Source organism: Natator depressus, chromosome 12 (genome assembly GCF_965152275.1).
Source record: "Natator depressus isolate rNatDep1 chromosome 12, rNatDep2.hap1, whole genome shotgun sequence".
Taxonomy (NCBI): domain Eukaryota; kingdom Metazoa; phylum Chordata; order Testudines; family Cheloniidae; genus Natator; species Natator depressus.
Window position 1 is genome coordinate 26,048,057 of NC_134245.1, and position 14,878 is coordinate 26,062,934.

General features: G+C 41.8%; 1 protein-coding gene across 1 annotated transcript in view; it reads left to right on the forward strand.

The window, feature by feature from the left end:
- TERB1 (telomere repeat binding bouquet formation protein 1) overlaps positions 1-14,878 on the forward strand; it is a 45,875-nt gene that overhangs the window by 26,953 nt on the left and 4,044 nt on the right. The window contains exons 13-17 of the mRNA XM_074968786.1: positions 558-922; positions 6,579-6,640; positions 7,762-7,854; positions 10,081-10,251; positions 10,803-10,892. Coding sequence (XP_074824887.1) covers positions 558-922; positions 6,579-6,640; positions 7,762-7,854; positions 10,081-10,251; positions 10,803-10,892 — 781 coding nt within the window. The remainder of the gene's footprint in view (positions 1-557; positions 923-6,578; positions 6,641-7,761; positions 7,855-10,080; positions 10,252-10,802; positions 10,893-14,878) is intronic.

Below are 14,878 nucleotides of genomic sequence, written 5' to 3' on the forward strand. Positions count from 1 at the left end.
TAACAAACCCAAATTATGCCAAGTGACAAAGCTAGAAAATAGTTGTATGAAATGACCTAGAATCATACAAGAAAAGCTATAGGCATATTGGTCTGAGTGTAACAGAAAAAGATGATGAAATATTCAGATAGAGCTCAGTAATGTATAAAGATTATTCAGTGTTATATAGTACTGTATCTATCTTGTTCAGCATGCAGTTCAGTCTTTCTTTGCTGGTTTCCTATGTCTGCCATTACTATCTGGTCCCTTTAGGTAGTCAGTAGCCAGTTGCTCAGTGACTTAATTTACATGAATCTCAGGCCTCTAGAACTGCTCTGTAATGTGACCCAGTTTATTGCTTTCAGATCCAAGTTCTCACTAGGATACAGTGCCTTTAAATTCTTTTTCATAGCTTTTCTGGATTTCTTGTTAACAGTGTCTAACTAGAGCCAGGCACTTCTGCAGCTTCGTAGTTAACAGGATCTACCCTCAAATTGCCCAGGTCTGTGTTCTTCTCACCCTACGATAGGATTTATTAATGCTTTGTACAATCATTAATTGGTATTTTTGCAACATAGGAAACAGTAAGAAGACAAATATTTGTTGATATACCTCGGGAAGCAGTTATGCAAACGACACCAAAATACCGTAAAATGAATGCCAGTGACCAAAAAGCAAACACTGAAAGAACACATACAAAAATGCAGTGTTCACAGCTAAATTGTAAGTCTGATGATTTGATTCGTACTACATCTGCAAATAATCAGTCATCCAAAAATGGAATATTAAAGACTGTGACTCCAGTAGATGCTTCTACCAGAGAGAGTGAGCAAAATGTTACTCTGCATTCAGCTGATAAACTACAAACAGGTAGTGTACAAAAAGGTCATACTACAAATGAACGAACTGCTTGTGAGAAGAAACAGTGTGTTCCTCAAGCAAGGTATAGTATTTGATGTCTCAATGCAAAGTAAAAATGTAAAGTTGCTGTTCACTTAATGAAAATTTCCAAATCAGATGTCATTTTATTTAATTATTTCATTATTTTTTACTAACTAGCTCTTTATTGTGAGAGAAAACGGTCCACTTTTTGGTCACCACAGCTTTTCTTAGGTGTAGATGTAGTATCTTTGCCATCTTAGATCAAAGAAAATAGAATCTCAATGCAATAAAGAAAAATAAAAGCATTTTGTCTTTGTACTCTAGATGAAGTGGTTGCAGCTATCTCAAATGCATTTATAGGTACTATTTTAAAAATCTGATACAGGATTAAATATTTAAACTATAAAATCCATAATATTTTCTCCCCAGTTTTCTCTCACATTTCTTTTCATAGAATCATAGAAGATTAGGGTTGGAAGAGACCTCAGGAGGTCATCTAGTTCAGTCCCGTGCTCAAAGCAGGACCAACCCCAACTAAATCATCGCAGCCAGGGCTTTGTCAAGCTGGGCCTTAAAAAGCTCTAAGGATGGAGATTCCACCACCTCCCTAGGTAACCCATTCCAGTGCTTCACCACCCTCCCAGTGAAATAGTTCCTAATATCCAACCTAGTCCTCCCCCACTGCAACTTGAGACCATTGCTCCTTGTTCTGTTATCTGCCACCACTGAGAACAGCCTCGCTCCATCCTCTTTGGAACCCCCCCTTCAGGTTCCTGAAGGCTGCTATCAAAACCGCCCTCACTCTTCTCTTCTGCAGACTAAATAAGCCAAATTTCCTCAGCGTCTCCTCATAAATCACGTGCCCCGCCACCTAATCATTTTTGTTGCCTTCTGCTGGCTGGACTCTCCTCAATTTGTCCACATCCTTTCTGTAGTGGGTGCCCAAAACTGGGTGCAATACTCCAGATGTGGCCTCACCAGTGTCGAATAGAGGGGAATAATCATTTCCCTCGATCTGCTGGCAATGGTCCTACTAATGCAGACCAATATGCCGTTAGCCTTCTTGGCAACAAGGGCACACTGTTGACTCATGTCCACCTTTTCTTCCACTGTAATCCCCAGGTCCTTTTCTGCAGAACTGCCACTTAGCCAGTCGGTCCCTGGCCTGTAGCAGTGCATGGGAGTCTTCCATCCTAAGTGCAGGACTCTGCACTTGTCTTTGTTGAACCTCATCAGATTTCTTTTGGCCCAATCCTCCAATTTCTCTAGGTCACTCTGGACCCTATCCCTACCCTCCAACATCTCCCCTCAGCTTAGTGTCATCCGCGAACTTCCTGAGGGCGCAATTCATCCCAGCATCCCAGATCATTAATGAAGGTGTTGAACAAAACCAGCCCCAGGACCGACCCTGGGGCACTCCGCTTTGATACTGGCTGCCAACTAGACATCGAGCCGTTGATCACTACCCGTAAAGCCTGACAATATAGCCAGCTTTCTATCCACCTTATAGTCCATTCACCCAATCCGTACTTTAACTTGCTGGCAAGAATACTGTGGGAAACTGTATCAAAAGCTTTGCTAAAGTCAAGATATGTCACATCCACTGCTTTCCCCATATCCACAGAGCCAGTTATCTCATCATAGAAGGCAGTCAGGCTGGTCAGGCATGACTTGCCTTTGGTGAATCCATGTTGACCGTTCCTTATCACTTTCCTCTCCTCCAAGTGCTTCAAAATGGATTCCTTGAGGACCTGCTCCATGATTTTTCCAGGGACTAAGGCGAGGCTGATCTGTCTGTAGTTCCTCAGATTCTCCTTCTTCCCTTTTTTAAAGACGGGTACTATATTTGCCTTTTTCCAATTGTCTGGGACCTTCCCCCGATTGCCACAAGTTTTCAAAGATAATGGCCAATGACTCTGCAATCATATCAGCCGACTCCCTCAGCACCCTCAGATGCATTAGATCCGGCCCCATGGACTTGTGCATGTCCAGCTTTTCTAAATAGTCCTTAACCTGTTCTTTCACCATTGAGGGCTGCTCACCTCCTCCCCATACTGTGCTGCCCAGTGCAGCAGTCTGGGAGCTGACCTTGTCTGTGACTGATTCTACTGGCCATGGATAAAGACTGATGTGGAGCAGTATTGTAAGACCTGTGCCCGGTGTACTCACGAGAGCTGCTCCACTGTTTCATCTTCACAGTGAAGGCCCTGTGGATATGGTCTGTATAGATTTTCTCACGATTGAACCTGATAGCAGAAATACTTTTAATGTGCTAGTCGTAACTGATCATTTCACAAGGTATGCACAGGCCTTTCCCACTAAAGATCAAAAAGCTCCTACTGTTGCTAAAACTCATTGGGAGAAGTACTTTGTGCATTATGGGTTGCCCAAGCGGATGCACTCAAATCAAGGACAGGACTTTGAGAGTCAATTAATTCAGGAACTTCTGACTATGCTAGGTATAAAAAAATCTAGAACAACACCTTATCATCCACAGGAAGACCCACAGCCTGAACGATTTAATCAGACCCTGCTTAGTATGTTGGGAACCTTGAATACCAAATAGAAATCGAGATGGAGCCAGCGCATTAGCCATCTTGTGCATGCTTACAACTGTACCCAAAATGAGGCCACTGGGTCTTCTCCATATTTCCTAATGTTTGGACCTGAAGCATGATTACCAATAGACCTCTGTTTTGGGGTGTCAGTGGATGGGTCTTCCCACCAGTCTTTCCTCCAGTATGTGGCTAATTTAAAAAAAAGACTTGTGTGCTGCTTATCAACTTGCTCTGATAAGATGAACCGGGGCAATAAAGACCGTTATGACCAGAAGGTGGGATACTGTGATCTGCACACCGGTGATCACGTTTTTTTAAAAAATCTTGGCCTCCCCGGAAAACATAAACTTGCAAACCATTGGGATTCGCAGCCCTACATTGTGGAGAATCAAATGCTCAGGCTATATATCACCGAAAGCCTGAAAAGAATGGCAGCCCATTAAAGACTTTACATTGAAACCACTTACTTCCTCTGGGGCAGCACATCAGAATGGATGACCCATGAGATATCGAGCCTACCCCTCTACCCAGATCATCTAACCCAGGGACAGCTCTGACGTCTGAAAGTTCCTCCCCCAACCCCATAATCCTGTGCCCAGCCCTGCTACCATGATGGACATAATTGGTCCCCCATCAGAGACTGATTCTGAGGAGGTTTATCCTGAATATATATCTATGTATCATGAACCCTCAGATATGTCTCCTGAGTCTGTTGTACTGTCACCTTAGCCAGATCAACCTGAAAGTGCAACTAGCACACCCCTTTTAAACCCTGAAGCTTTTCCAGTCTTTCCTATGGGAGAAGTTCTTAGGGAGGGCGTAGATATATGCAACAATACCCCTGGGTCTTCAAGTGTAGGGAACAAGATTGCTACAGATGTTGCTCCTTCTACAATGGGTAATTCTGTGGTGGATGCCGAAGCTGACGGAGCTTTATTAACACGTCCTGTTGGGGTGAAAGCAGGGATGGCAGAACCATTAAGGAGGTCCCAGCAAGAAGTCAGGCTCCCTCAGCAGTTAACATATGATGTGGTTGGAGTCAGCAGTGAGTTGTCCAGCCCCACAGTACATCATGGGGTGGTTGTGCTGAAAGATTTTAAAACACCTGTGGAGTCCAAACCAGAATAAGTATCCTCTAAGGATGAGCTCAAGTGTTTTTCATGGTGGTGCTCACCTCAGGCTAGATGCCTAAATTGTGCTTATTCTAGTGGGCCTATACTTTACCCTCCATTGAATGTAACCTCAGCTAGCAGTAGGAATTAGGAATGTATGTATTCTAATGTAAATTAATCTGTTTTTCTTCTTTGTTCTGGTTCCTTAATGGGGACATTAAGGATTTTTCTGGTTGGGGGAGAATGTAGGCACCCTTTACTAGACGGGCCTCTGAACTTTATTGGGAGTGTTCCAGTTGGGAAGAACCTGTGTGATGCAATCTAGCCTTAGAGAGGACAACTCCTATCATGCCTGGGGAAAGGGTGAGAGACTCACTCTTGCAGGCAGTGCAGGGAGAGCAGGCGGTGGACTCCATTTTGGGAAGAGGAGTGAGATTGCTGCTGTGGAGCTCTGCCCAGACCAGGAGCTGCTGCCAGGAAGCCAGAAGCTGCTGCTGCTGGGAGCCTGCGGGGGCTTTGATCGAGCAGGGAGCCTCAGAGGCTGTTGGTGGCTTCACTGGAGCCAGGGCAGAGACTGTTGCTGTGCCTAGAGCTGACTAAGGTGGGCCTGCAGTGAAGGAATTGTGAGTAACCCCCACTCTGGTTTGGGAAAGTACTTGCAAGGGAAGGGGCACTGCAAAGAGAGTCTGAGTCTGAAGAGAGGCAGAGTGATCGTCCCACTGAACCAGGACTTAGAGCTGCTGACATTTGGTGGGGCCAGCTCCAATCGTCAGAGAGGTTTTGTGGCTTGTTGCCTTGGCTGGACTGATGCACAGAACCAACAGAGTACTGTCTCCAGCTGCAGATCTTCCAGTGCGCCCATGCAAGCATCTACGACTCTGAAATCCAGAGGAGTGTATGCTCCAGGGAGGGGTAAATGGTGGCATTGCAAATGCCAGTTAAATAGATTTCATTTATTACTGTATACTATATTTGTTAGTTGATTTTATTCAACTGCCCCCTGTGGATTTAAATTAGTAGTGACATATAATCTTAGACTGTTATACCCTGATTTTTTTAAATTGTTAAGTAAAGGTGTGTTAACTCTAGTTTAAGTACATTGGATGTATATTGTTTATAATTGGTATTTCTGAGTTACACCTATGCCACAGATTATATTATTATTATTATTATTTATTATTAGAATAGCTTTATTCCTGGAGGTTACTAAGGCACACCATTGAGTGTGTACCGGGGCCAGCCAGGTGGAGGCACCGCCAATTTTAAATTCCTTTAGGAGTAAAGGGACTGCAGCAGAGGGGGTGAATAGAGGATTCCCACCTATCCATCACCACTTTGATACTCAGGATCTTCTTTAATGTCAACAGTTTCAGGCACACAGGTGAGTGTTGCCTGCTCCTGAGTAACCCAGGGAGGAAAAGGGGCGTTACATATGTAAGACACAGGAGGTAATTGTCTCGCTCTACTCAGCACTGCTAAGGCCTCAGTTGGCGTCAATTCTAGATGCCACATTTTAGGAAAGATGTGGAGAAATTGGAGAGAGTCCAGAGGAGAGCAACAGAAAATGATAAAATGTTTAGAAAACCTGACCTGGGGGAAAGGTTAAAAAAAAAAAGGGCATGTTTAGCCTTGAGGAAAAGAAGACCAAGGGGGGACCTGATGACCATCTTCAGATTTGTTAAAGGTTGTTATGAAGAGGACTGTGATCAGTTGTTCTCTGTGTAAACTGAAATTAGGAAAAAAAGTAATGGGCTTAATCTCCTGCAAGGGAGATTTAGGTTAGATAGTAGGAGAAGTTCTTCTAACCTAGGGATAGTTAAGCACTGGAATTAGGTTCCAAGGGAGGTTGTGGAATCACTGGAGGTTTTAAGAGCAGGTTACACAGACACATGTCAGGGATGGTTTAGCTATACTTGGTCCTGCCTCAGTGAATGGGGGCTGGACTAGATGATGTCTCAAGGTCCCTTCAAGCCCTACATTTCTATTATTTTAAATGTTGTTGTGAGCTTTGGTTTTAACTTTATTAATGTGTTTTTGATTTTTCCAGTGAACACTTGTTTAAACAACCACCACTGACTGTTCAAAATCTGAAACAGGTACAAGTAGCAGGTACAAATAACTGAATTATATTTTTTTCAGATAATGTTGTATGTTATGGATTGTTATTGGAAATAAAATATGGTCCATAGCACTTACCTTTAAAGTTATATTTTATCATACAGTGTGTATCATCCTGTATGTACACTCCCATTCCATTATGTACAGTGTTATAAAATTGTAAACATTTGCATAGATTTGGAATTTTATATTAAATAGCTATTAAAATTAGAATCTATTGTTTAGATTTTATCTTCTAAAATGTTTTACTTTAGTATTTTTTTGTAAAATAATTTCTAATATTACCCAAGGTAAGTTTAGATAAATATTTTCTGCTATGTCCGAAAATCTTTTTGGATTGAGCAATGAAAGCCATCAATAGTACAAGAATTTGTTTTGACCTCTGCTCTAAATATTGGATAGACAAAGAAAATGATCTTGTGAACTGGCATTTAAGCATGCGTATTGTTCCATTTTGATTTCACTGGGACTATTCGTGCATTAAATTAAGCACATGTGTAAATGTTTGCAGGATGGGGTGTAAGGAATTAGTGTTGATCTCTGCTTCATTATACCCAGTGTATTTTTCATACTTCGGTTCTGATCCATCTAATCTTTATTCTTGAATAACCTATTGACAATTTAGAGGAGTAAGAGTTTCTCATCTGAATAAGTGTTTTCCTGATTGGTACCTTAAAAAGGGCTAAATTGTGTTCTGTTACATCACTGTAAATCAAGAGTAAGGACTGCTACATGTGTAAGGCTTTGCAGGATTAGACTCTAGATTTGAAATAAATACAATGAACCTGATATCCAACTTCATCATATCAATTTTACACATTTGCACCAGGTAAAACTGGTATGATCAAATGAAAAAATCAGGCCCTCTGCATACAGTGAAGCGAAGATAAGGACTGAATTTCCTTGAGTTCATCTGGATTTACACTAGAGTAACTGAAATTCCCATTTGACCTATAGTATTTTTTTATTCTTTGCTGTTGTGTAAATTAAACATCTGTATGTCTTCTAGAAATGTAAAATAAAATTGGACTTATGTATACGGTGGAAAAGTTACCACCAGAAAGACAGTTTGCTTTTTCCATCCTAGTGAAATACACTTTTTTCAAATTTAGAAACAGTTACATTTTGTTCAGACTCAACAAACAAGGAAATAAGTATTCCAACTACTTCTGCATCTCCTAAAATGACAGATTTAAGGTGCTCAGGTAAATGATGTTTATCTTAGACTTTTTATTATGATACCATAAAAATCTTTTTATGCCCCATCGGAAATACATTAAACTACTTGATATTACATCTGATTTGACCCATCTACAATACTAATAAATCTATTGCCTTTAACCTATTTTTGTCCCCAGTAATAAAGTGTAATTGTCCCCATCTGCCACTGGGCAGATTCATCAGCCAGAGCAATCTAGATAAAGCCCACACACTTAAGTTTAGGTCCATGTTCTTTTCCCAAACAGAAGATACAAAGGCTGAAAATAATACACAACACTTGGATATTTTCCTGCTTTCTGTAAGCAGAAAGGGGAGAGAATATATTCTTTCTCTGCTAAATAGGTCCCCTGACTACTACATCCCCACTCTGCTACATTGCTAACCCTGGATCTCTCACTACTAAGCATAAGCTGTCTAAGTTGTTGCTGCTTGCAGCCTGCAGTCTCATAACCTGTCATGTGCTTTCTGAACTCAGTCCCCTCAGTCTTAAAGGGCCAAGCCAACAAACTGGGTTGTGTGTATTTGCCATAGGACCAACACCCTGTCACAGACTCACACTATTTTTGGGGGGAGGGATAGCTCGGTGGTTTGAGCATTGCCCTGCTAAACCCAGTGTTGTGAGTTCAATCCTTGAGGGGGCCATTTAGGGATCTGGGGCAAAAATTGGGGATTGGTCCTGCTTTGAGCAGGGCGTTGGACTAGATGACCTCCTGAGGTCCCATCCAACCCTGATATTCTATGATTCTATTGTTTTAAACTTATGCTAATATCCAACCTGTTGTCTAATCCGGTGTACGCACATGTCTGTGGCTAAATTGTAGCATTAAGTAGCAGCCATTTAATGGGAACACTGCAATGCTCCAGAGGGTGCTGTGGCTATGCCACTATTAAAGCGGTTGTAGTATGCAGTGCCTTTTACTTCTCACACAGGTGTTAGAAGCATGCTGTCATCCCTCTCTGACCACTATATACAGCTTAGTATTAGCAATGTCTCTGGCCCTGGGCACAAGGACTTTTTGTACTTGGCCCCTGTGCATGGGCAGCACATAATGGAGGCTGGGGGAGCCTAAGCCTCCCCAAACCTCACACCACCGGGGGGTGGGGACAGTGAAGGATCTGGGCCCCTGGAAAAATCTCTCCCTGCCACAGGCCCCAGTGGTGGGGGCACAGTTTTTCTGGTCTTGGGGACACGGGGGGCAGGGTGAGCAGGGGCAGAGCATTGGGGGAAGAGGCGGAGTGGGGGCAGAACAGGGGCATGGCCGTGGGGGAAGGGGTGGAATGGGGGAGGGGCTCTGTGTTCAGAGCTCCAGCCAGGGCCGAGAGCTCTGCCACAGTCCTGGCTGAGGCTGAGAGCTCTCAGCTGCCTCCCCCCATGGCCCCGACCGAGCTCTCAGTCCCCGCTTCCCCTGCCAGGGCCATGGGGGGAAGGGCAGACCTCTCAGCCCCCTCACTCCCCAGCCAGTGCCACGGGGGACTGAGAGCAGCAAGCAGGGGCAGGGCCTTGGCTGGAAGGGGTGAGGCCTTGGCCAGAAGAGAGAAGCTTCACCCACCACTAGGGTGACCAGATGTCCCAATTTTATAGGGACAGTCCCGATTTTAGGGTCTTGTTCTTATATAGGCTCCTATTACCCCTCCATCCCCTGTCCCAATTTTTCACAATTTTTCTGTCTGGTCATCCTACCCACCACCCATGCCCCTATGGGAGTGTGCAAAGGGAACAGAGGCAGCTTGTGTTCTGTCTTGTGCCTTCCTTGCACTTCTACACAGGGTCTGTACATAATCTGGCCCTTTGTGGATATAATTTATTTTCCATGGTCTTAATAAAAACGTGTGTGTGTTTTTTGGAGAGCTACTACAAAGTGTTAAACAAGCATTTTCAAAAATATACATTTTAGCGCCAGTCTTCCTTGACGTGTACATGGAAATCTAAGAACAAATTGAACCCTTTTTGGGCAAAACAACAAATCTGCTGAGTTTAGTAGTGGCTTGTAGAAATGCATGCTGGGGCTTCAGAACAAGGGTTTGCTGGCTGCATCAAGGTTGAACGTTGCAGAACATGAAAGAGGGAACTTAAAATAAGTGTCACTATTTGGAAAGACTGTGGCATAAGCTCTAAAAACCACTTTGAAGACATTTTTAACAAATAGATTTGCTACATCTACATTTTATATATGCTACTTCTACAACATAGGTTTTTGTTTTTTTTTCAGGCTGTATAACAGTAGGACTGCCTTTCACTAGCAGAAATTTTAGCAAGATCTTGCATACTTGTCCACATCAGTGTGATCGTCACAAAGTCATTCTGGAAGCTGAAGAGAGATATAAAAGGGGACTAAAAAAATCAGTTATCTGTAATAACAGTAGTTCTGAGGCTTTTAAGAGTAATTATGAGGATTTTTTATAATAGATAAGGGTATAGTTTAAAAGGTATTTGTAATTAGTAATTTGTTTTGATTGATTCTGATCTAGTAATCTTACATTGGTTTAACTCCATTAACTTAATTGGAGTTAGTCATAATTTATACTGGTGTATACTTGAGATCATAATTAGACCCCTGGTCCCTGGGAGTAGAAACTATAGTGTACATCTCTCTTGTGTGTTCCTTGGTAATTGGCTGTATATCCTCATTATGAATTTGGATGAGGCTGTCTGTCCTCTTAGCCAGAATTAGTAAGCTCCTGCCTTCTACCATTAGGAAAGATTGAATGAGTGCATGACAGCACAACAAGCCCTTTCTCATACCAGTATCACTTCCTCAAGGATGTGAGAGGCTTATAACTCTTGATCAAGATGGTGGGTGAGGGAAAGTACATCCTCAAATACATGTAGCTTTCTACTGAAAAAAAAGAAAAGAAACTGGATTTTTAGAATGAAAGTTTTTAACTGCTAGCATATACGATGATGATAAAACACTTGTCCTGTGCTTTCCAGAAATACTGTTGACCCCAGCTAAGAAAGGAAGACTGAATACAGAGTCGTCAACCTTCAAGAGCAGAAAAAATCCGCAGGAAAATTTCCAAAGTAAGGGCCCAGTCCTGCAACTGGGGCTTATGGAAAAACTACTTATTATATGAGTAATTCTATTGCACGTATACACAAGGGGCATTTCTACGTAAGCGTCCCAGCCCAGATCCAGACACGTTGTATCAGGGCTTGTGTTAATATGCTAAAAACAGCCACGTAGATGTTTTTATGTTCTGGCTCTGGCTGGAGCTCTGGCTCTGAAGCCCTCCCACCTTAAGAGCCTGAGCTCCAGCCTGAGCCACAATGTAAAAGCAAGGGCTACCCAGTTATATTTAGCATGTTAGTATGAGTGCCACTAACACAAGTCTGTGGATCCTGGCTTGGAGGCTTGCTTCCAGGTGCTGTGTAGACATACCCATGCAAGACTTCATTCCTCTGGGCACTCTACAATATTAAACATAACTATGCCACTTCAATAATAAATAATAAGACAGTATCTCATTTCTGTGTAGCAGAAAACAAGAGAAATAGTCATTGTAGGCATTTTTGCTTTTATTAGCAGGAGATAGTGGATGGATTTGCAGAAATGGGGCTCCCGAACTGTGGTGGAAGTAGAGCAATAGAGGGCACGCATCTCCCTATTTTGGCACTTTGCTACAGAGTACATAGACAGAAAGGGCTACTTTTCTATGGTTATGCTGTAGTTGGCAGATCACCAGGGATGCTTCACCGACGTGTGTTGGCTGGTCAGGGAAGGTGCATGATGCGTGCATTTTAAGAACACAGAAAATATGCTGCAGAGTGCCTAGTAGTTCTGAAAGTACCCATTTGTTACTGTACAGTGTGACACAACTCATAGGATCAGTGATCGTGTAATAATCAGATATTTACAGCAAACACCACAGAATCAGTAGGTGCATTGACTGTTTATTCATAGATATACATCAAGCAGCACACAATTCCTAACAGGCCCCAAAACATCAGGGTCAGGTTGAACGCAGAAAGCTACAAGCAGGACCTTTCTTTCCTGACGGGGAGATTACCATTGGTAATACTGAAATGCCTGTAGTGATCTTGGGGGACCCTTGGTCCCTGACTCATGAAGCTGTACACCAGCCACCTCGACATCACCATCAAAGGATTCATCTACCTGTAGGTGCAGCTGAATGTGGTTCAGTAGGTTGAAGGGACACTGGCATTGTTTACTCACAAGATTGGATCTCGGTGAAAAAAACATTCCAATGGTTACACCTGACAGCTGTGTCCTGCATAATATCTGTGAAGCAAAGGGGGGGGACTCTTAGGGTCGACATAAGTAACACAGTGTCTTCACTCACACTGTGTCAACGTCAGTACATTTGCCCGGGCTCAACGCCACTTGGGGAGGTGGTGTTACTCCATCACTGTAACTGGGCACTTTCATTAGTGGGAGACAAATTTAAGTATAGACACATGCACAACTAGGTCAACATAAGGTAGCATACATCACCCTAACTGTAACGTAGACAGAAAAGGAGTACTTGTGGCACCTTAGAGACTAATCTCTAAGGTGCCACAAGTACTCCTTTTCTTTTTGCGAATACAGACTAACACGGCTGCTACTCTGAAACCTGTAATGTAGACGAAGCTATTGACTTCAGTGGATTTGCTCCTGATTTCCACTGATGTGAGAGGAGAATCATGCCAGTTTTGTTGAAATGCACATTGACAGATTACAACAAGATCAGAGTATTCTTGCAGACCTTGTCTATGCATATTCACAATTGTGAATTAAGTAAGGAATATACTGGTAAAGGAATATACAGTATTTTCAAAGCACTTTTCCTGGAGCAAAAGCATTGTATTGTAAATATTAAATGCAAAAAAGGGAATTTAGTGACCTAAGAAATGAAAAGCTTCAGCTTGATAACCTAGGGGGGCTGAAGTCTTCTACCCATTCACAGTACAGGCACAATGCAGGACAGCAGCAGTTACCACTGAAACTGCCTCCCACTAATTTGCATAAACCTGACATGTACCAACAACTTTCAGGATGAGAAGGGAGTTATGCCATTGTTGGCAGATCACCAGAGATGCTTCACCGACATGTGTTGGCTGGTCAGGGCAGGTGCATGATGCCTGCATTTTAAGAACACAGAAAATATGTTGCAGAGTGTCTAGTAGTTCTGAAAGCACCCACTTGTTACTGTATAGTGTGACACAACTCATAGGATCAGTGACAGTGTAATAATCAGAAATTTACAGCAAATACCACAAAATCAATCATTAATCGCACTGTTAAACAATAATAGAATACCATTTATTTAAATATTTTTTGATGTTTTCTACTTTTCAAATATATTGATTTCAATTACAACACAGAATACAAAGTGTACAGTGCTCACTTTATATTTATTTTTATTACAAATATTTGCACTGTAAAAAAACAAAAGAAATAGTATTTTTCAATTCACCTAATAAAAGTACTGTTGTGCAATCTCTTTATCATGAAAGTTGAACTTACAAATGTAGAATTATGTACAAAAGAAAACCTGTGTTCAAAAATAAAACAATGTAAAATGTTAAAGCCTGCAAAGCTACTCCATCCTATTTCTTGTTCAGCCCATTGGTCAGACAAATAAGTTTGTTTACATTTTCAGGAGATAATGCTGCCCGTTTCTTGTTTACAGGGTCACCTGAAAGTGAGAACAGGCATTCTCATGGCACTGTTGTAGTCAGCATAGCAAGAAGTTTACATGCCAGATGCGCTAAAGATTCATATGACCCTTCATGCTTCACCCACCATTCCAGGGGACATGCGTCCATGCTGATGACAGGTTCTGTCATCCAAAGCAGTGTGCACTGACGCATGTACATTTTCATCATCTGAGTCAGATGCCATCAGCAGAAGGTTGATTTTCTTTTTTGGTGGTTTGCGTTTTCTAGTTTTTGCATTGGAGTGTTGTTCTTCTAAGACTTCTGAAAGCATGCTCCACACCCCGTCCCTCTCAGATTTTGGAAGGCACTTCAGATTCTTAAATCATGGGTCGAGTGCTGTAGCTATCTTTAGAAATTTCACATTGGTACCTTCTTTGCGTTTTGTCAAATCTGCAGTAAAAGTGTTCTTAAATGAGCAAGATGTGCTGGGTCATAATCCGAGACTGCTATAACATGAAACGTATGGCAGAATGCAGGTAAAACAGAGCAGGAGACATACAATTCTCCCCAAAGGAGTTCAGTCACAAATTTAGTTAATACATTATTTTTTGTAACGAGCATCATTAGTATGGAAGCACATCATCTGAAATGGTGGCCGAAGCACGAAGGGGCGTACGAATGTTTAGCATATCTGGCACATAAATACCTTGCAGTGCCGGCTACAAAAATGCCATGCAAATGCCTGTTGTCACTTTCTGGTGACATTGTAAATAAGAAGCAGGCAGCATTATATCCCATAAATGTAAAAATACTTGTTTGTCTTCGCGATTGGCTGAACAAGAAGTAGGACTGACTGGAGTTGGAGGCTCTGAAGTTTTACATTGTTTTGTTTTTGAGTGCAGTTATGTAACAAAAAACCCTACATTTGTAAGTTGCACTTTCACAACAAAGAGATTGCACTACAGTATTTGTATGAGGTGAATTGAAAAATACTATTTCTTTTATCATTTTACAGTGCAAATACTTGTAAAAAAATAATATACACCCTGTATTCTGTGTTGTAATTGAAATCAATATATATGAAAATGTAGAAAAACATCCAAAATATTTAAGAAATTTCAATAGGCATTCTGTTATTCAACAGTGTGATTAAAACTGCAATTAATCACGATTAATTTTTTTTGATCGCATGAGTTAACTAGGATTAATTGACAGCCCTAATCTGCACTAAGAATTGGATTGAAACTCCCAGCCCATATCTCAGCCTCTAAACTCAGTTCATAATCTCTCTTTAATAAATTTCAGTCTAATCATTGTGGATCAGTGTGTCACTTTACCCCATAAAATATGAGAAATCTCATATTTCTACTTTTAAGATAATTCACGAGGGATTCTCAATTAAAATG